General features: G+C 33.6%; 1 protein-coding gene across 2 annotated transcripts in view; it reads left to right on the top strand.

Moving 5' to 3' along the window:
- The window catches only part of LOC125045907 (PAX-interacting protein 1-like), a 15,574-nt gene extending 11,218 nt beyond the window's left edge, over positions 1-4,356 (top strand). For both annotated transcript variants that reach the window (XM_047643510.1, XM_047643509.1), the window contains exons 15-19: positions 52-226; positions 592-692; positions 883-1,010; positions 2,582-2,661; positions 2,870-4,356. In XM_047643510.1, coding sequence (XP_047499466.1) covers positions 52-226; positions 592-692; positions 883-1,010; positions 2,582-2,661; positions 2,870-2,955 — 570 coding nt within the window. In that variant the 3' untranslated portion in view covers positions 2,956-4,356. The remainder of the gene's footprint in view (positions 1-51; positions 227-591; positions 693-882; positions 1,011-2,581; positions 2,662-2,869) is intronic.
- Positions 4,357-5,000: the final 644 nt, after the last annotated feature.

The raw sequence follows: 5,000 nt of genomic DNA, 5'->3' as shown, positions 1-5,000 counted from the left end.
ATGTTATTGACAGGAATGCAAAATTCACTAAATATACTTTTTTTTTTTCAGAAATTGCTTGAATTAGGTGGTTACTTGGCTAAGACAAGCATTGAAGCCACTCATTTAGTTATGGGGATAGGCACTGCTCAGAGAACTGTAAAATTTATGTGTGCAATATCTTGCTGTAAATATGTATTGACTCTGCAGTGGATCTTGGATTCCCATGCAGAAGCAAAATTCTTACGTAAGTATCATTTTCTTTATTCTTTAGGTGTTGATGGGGATTGATTTATTAATAAAAGAACATAACCAAAAATTATGGAGAAAAGTAGTGATAGCAGGAAAGGGAAAGATACAAAAGAAAAGGGAGAGAGACATTGAGAGGTAGGAGGAGGGTGAAAGATGGGGGAAATAGGAAAAAAGTACCTCTTTCTCTTTCTCTTTTTTAATTTGTTCTTTCTGTGGAATTTTTAGTATCCATTTATGTTACTGTGGTGTGGAAAAGTAATTTATAGATTCTCAAATAATGTTAAAGATGTTTGGATACTGCTTATTACCATACTGATGTATTTAACATTATTAGCTGAAGATTTCTGAAACTCCTTTCAGCGGAAGAAAAATACATTGTGGAGATGCCAGAATATGAGCGTGTTTTCCAGTTCAGCCTGAAATCCACCTTGATGAAGCCAAATAGACGACACCTATTTTCAGTAAGTGGCAATAAGAGGATATGTAGATATTGCAACAAATGAGTAATGAGGAATACAATGGTCTATGAATCCAGCTTCTTCTTCTTTGAAACTTTTTATAATTAAAGTGCTGTTTGGCTGTGGTAAATGTATATATAATCAGTTGGAGGATTTTAAAATGTTCTAATTAAATTTTTTTTCCAATTCACAGGGAAAGACTTTTTATCTAACTCCTTCAGTTATCCCGGGTAGAACCTGGTTACGGGAAATTATTGAGTGTGCAGGTGGAACTGTGGAGAGTAAAAGGCGCACACTAAAGGAAATTAAAGAAAGAAATAAGTAAGCATTTATTCTTTATTCACATTTTTTCAGGGAAAATATTGTCTAGCTATAAACCCTTAACCCCTATGATCTACAATCACCTTGTAAAAAAATCTGGCTGTAGGGCATCATGAGCATTTGGGCCGATGGGAAAGACTTGCCACAGGTGCACAGACCTCTTGTAGGGTGATTAGACTCATTAGGCATTTAGAATGAAGCTTTTGCATTCTTCTCGTCAATAAATAAATATGGAATGTAGTGTCTAGAAACCATGACTGAAAGAGCAGCAGTTCCAGAGAGCGTGCTATTTCTATGCTCAGCATCCTATTCATGGCTGCTGTGACCTGTGGCACAGGTTGCATTATAGAAAGTTGAATATTAAAAAAAAAATAATAGAAGAATTAATAATTATGATTATAATAATAATAATAATAATAATAATTATACAAACCTCAAAATGTTTGTTATTGCTATTATTCTTGCACTGAGTTATGGACTATGTTGAGAGATGATATTGAGTCTGTGCAAAGAAAACAGTCTTATTACCTTCTAGATTAAGCAAATCAAATGACAAATGTAGACATTGGAAAATGGCAATAAAGCTTAAAATTATTATCAATAAAAAGATAAAATAACATTGCAAAGGGGAGGCATAAAGTCTTGTCACCGCACACAAGTGTTTGTGTGTGCCACCTATAAACTGCTTACCCATCAGAGCAGCCGCTCACATTAGCTTAATGCCCATATTTTGGGCCATGTGATTGCCATGAAGCACCCAGATCCAATGAGTTAATAGATGTCTGTCCAATATATAAGCATGCTTGGGTGAGGACACAAGGAAAACTGTACAATTGTTCCATAGGATGCTGGAATATGATTGTGATGTTAACAAGTCTGATAATGTAGACTATGATTAGCAGTTGGCAAAATTATAATTGTTTTTGTGTAAATTTAAATAGAAGGGATTATTTAGTGCATCAGATCATGAGATCATATGTCCTTTAGAGGTTACAGTCCAGATTGGATGAATAGGATATTTATATTTACTACCCATTTTTCTCACTCTGCTTTAGTCTGTCCAGTCTCAGGAATGGAAAAAACTGGCACCTTATACTTTGGAGTACTCTAATTCACTTAGTCTGTTTTGAGAGAAAATTATAAAAGTGTTGTAAAGAAATAGATGTTTAAAGATTACCAAACATATGTAAGCATAAATATTACGTGTCAGCTTGGCAAATCAGATTACTCCAGGGTAAGTGGCCATTTCTTTCTTTCCGGAGATTTGAACACACTATGGTCTTCATATTTTTCTTCCCACATTTTTTCTGTCAAACCTCAGGACTAAGGTGCATGCTATATCCCTAAACAGTGAGAAAAAATAACAAGAAATCACATCCAGTATACGTTTTTTTTTGTCAAATCTGAAGGTTATCATTCTTTTGGTCACTGGTGTTTAAGGATTAAAAATGTTTGAGATTTCAAGTAACAGCCCCTGAAAAACTTGCTTGCCTTGATTATTTTGATACAACATTTAATTTTTTAGTTCCTGAACGTTTATTGCCAGATCACTATATATTCAATAATTGCAGGGATGGTGCTCATCAGTATTTGACTATTGCTACAATAGCTGATAGTCATCTGGTGCGTGATCTTCTACAAGAAGAGATGCGTAAGTCTTCTACAGTTTCTTATTGGCCATATCATTTAGATTTTTTTTTTCTTTTATTTACTGTTATAACTCTACTATGTATGTATAATTCTTTTTTACCCTAATCCTTAGAGTATTCCTGTCTCTTGTCTAATATTGCACTTCACTGTTTCCAATATTGGAGAAAGCAGAATGGAATATGATTGTAATTTCTTTTCTTTTTTTTCAGCTGTGTTTAATGCTGAATTCGTCCTTGGATCAATCTTAAAGCAACAGATTGATGTAAAAATGGCACTCTATGTCGATGAAGAATAGGTAAAATAGCAAATCCATGAAAAAGGATGATACGCAATATAAAGAATTGACATTAAGGCTTTGTTTTGATAATTGTATACTGTATTAATGAATACAGGAAAGCTGCATTGAACATTAATTTCAAGTGTTGACTTTTAACCCATTGGTGCTATGTAACTGCACTATCCATTGTAGTTTCGTTAGTGAATTCTCTTTACACATACCTAGTTCTACAAGTGCTTGCTCACTAAGGAGTCTGTTTATACCTTTCTTCACCTAATTGGTGTTGTTTTGTTCATCTTTTGTTATGATTGACATTTCATATCATTTTTATTATTCTTTTTATTGACATTATAGTTATTATGATGTTATTATTGACAATACTAGTAGTATTATTCTTCAGTTTTCAAGGGTAAGAATAACCAAGTGAGGTTAGATAGGAAAAGTTATTGACTCCTTCATAACTAAGCATTTCTAGAGCCATCTATATGTAAGCAAAATTAAACTAAAATCTCAGTGGATGTGACATGTCTATGTACATGACCTCCTGGCATCAACAGGTTAATTGGCATTGTTATAAAAACAGAATAGTATAGGATAGAAAGTCATAAAAGATTGCTGACTACTAGTTATGAGTGCTATTTTTAGTGGAATATGTTTTATTTAATTAACTGCTGCAAATGGAATTGTATTGTTACAGGTAACTTCAGTCTTTGTTTGTACATATTATTTAGGCAAAGACATATGGTTTTCCTAGGAATTTTTATGTACTTCTGATTTATAGTTGAATATGAGATGGAGAACTTGATAGGGAGTTCAGAGTAAAAGTGCCAGCACTGCCAAAATTATTTTGTTGCTATTGTATATTTTATTTTTTATCTTTGCAGGTTATAGCAAGATTGTCCTGCTTTGAATATAGATTTTTCCTATTTCTATGTAGGAATACTTCATTTTTCTTTTCTTTTCTTTATTTAGTTGTTATTAGTTTTAAGCAGTCTGCTATCTCATCACATTAATTCATGTATTATCTAACATTATATTGGATTTATCAGCTTATTTCCCCTTATTAATTCATAATGCATTACTCAAGTGATGACAGATGACTTTTTGACTGGGATTTTGTTTTTCGGTTTTAGAAAAAGAAATTATCATATTTAAAAATTTCAAATAGTGAAATTTGTAAGAATGACAGGTATGTGACATTGCTAATTTTTCATAATTTCAAGAGTACTTGCTATATCATACTGCAGTTGTAATAATGGATGTGATTGAATGGCAATGGAACTTGAGTAGCTCAGTGAAACAACTGAATAATTATAATGTAATGGTGATAGGTTAATGTATGGAAAAATAAAGTATTTTAATGACACCACTTTAAGAAGGAATATTTTTTATGAATTGTGTAATAAAATTTGAAGATAAGTGATGTTTTAATACTTTTCCTTAAAATTATATTAGATCATGAAAAGGAAAAATATGATAAAAGATATAATTATTTTTCATGCTTTCAGTGGTTTAGGAGTAGTTTACTGTCAAACAGTATTCACTGTGACAATTACAGTAAAATGGTAAATATGAAAATGAAAACTACAGCAAAGATGTAGCAAGTGGCCAGATTATCTCAGATCCTGTAAAGGAACAGGAGTGTTGAGCTGAGAATTTTAAGCAGTTGTACCAGGTTGATCCACCAACAATTAACTTGGATGCAGGTAGTGTCAAGATTCCTTTGCTAGACCCATCTATCATTGAGAATCCACCCTTGCTGACTGAAGTCGGGGTGATCTCTAAGCTGGAGAGTGGTAAAGCAGCAGGTATCTGCAGCATCCCAGCTGAACTATGAAAGGAGAACCAATGGGAAGGGGCTTGCATGCTGTCCTGTCTGCTGTCTGGAAGACTGGTACCATTCCCCCTGACTGCTGAGGGGTGTGATCATCTCTCTGGAAAGGGAAAGGGGATCAGTGGGGCTGCAGCAATCAGTGGACTGGATACTGGGTAGAGCTACTGTCCAAAGTCATTGTGGAGCAACTCTGGGCAATATTAAGGTTACTGATCTTGACTTTGTTGAT

Source organism: Penaeus chinensis, chromosome 38 (genome assembly GCF_019202785.1).
Source record: "Penaeus chinensis breed Huanghai No. 1 chromosome 38, ASM1920278v2, whole genome shotgun sequence".
Taxonomy (NCBI): domain Eukaryota; kingdom Metazoa; phylum Arthropoda; class Malacostraca; order Decapoda; family Penaeidae; genus Penaeus; species Penaeus chinensis.
The sequence above is the reverse complement of the archived record's forward strand: the minus strand, read 5'-3'. Positions and strand labels throughout refer to the sequence as shown.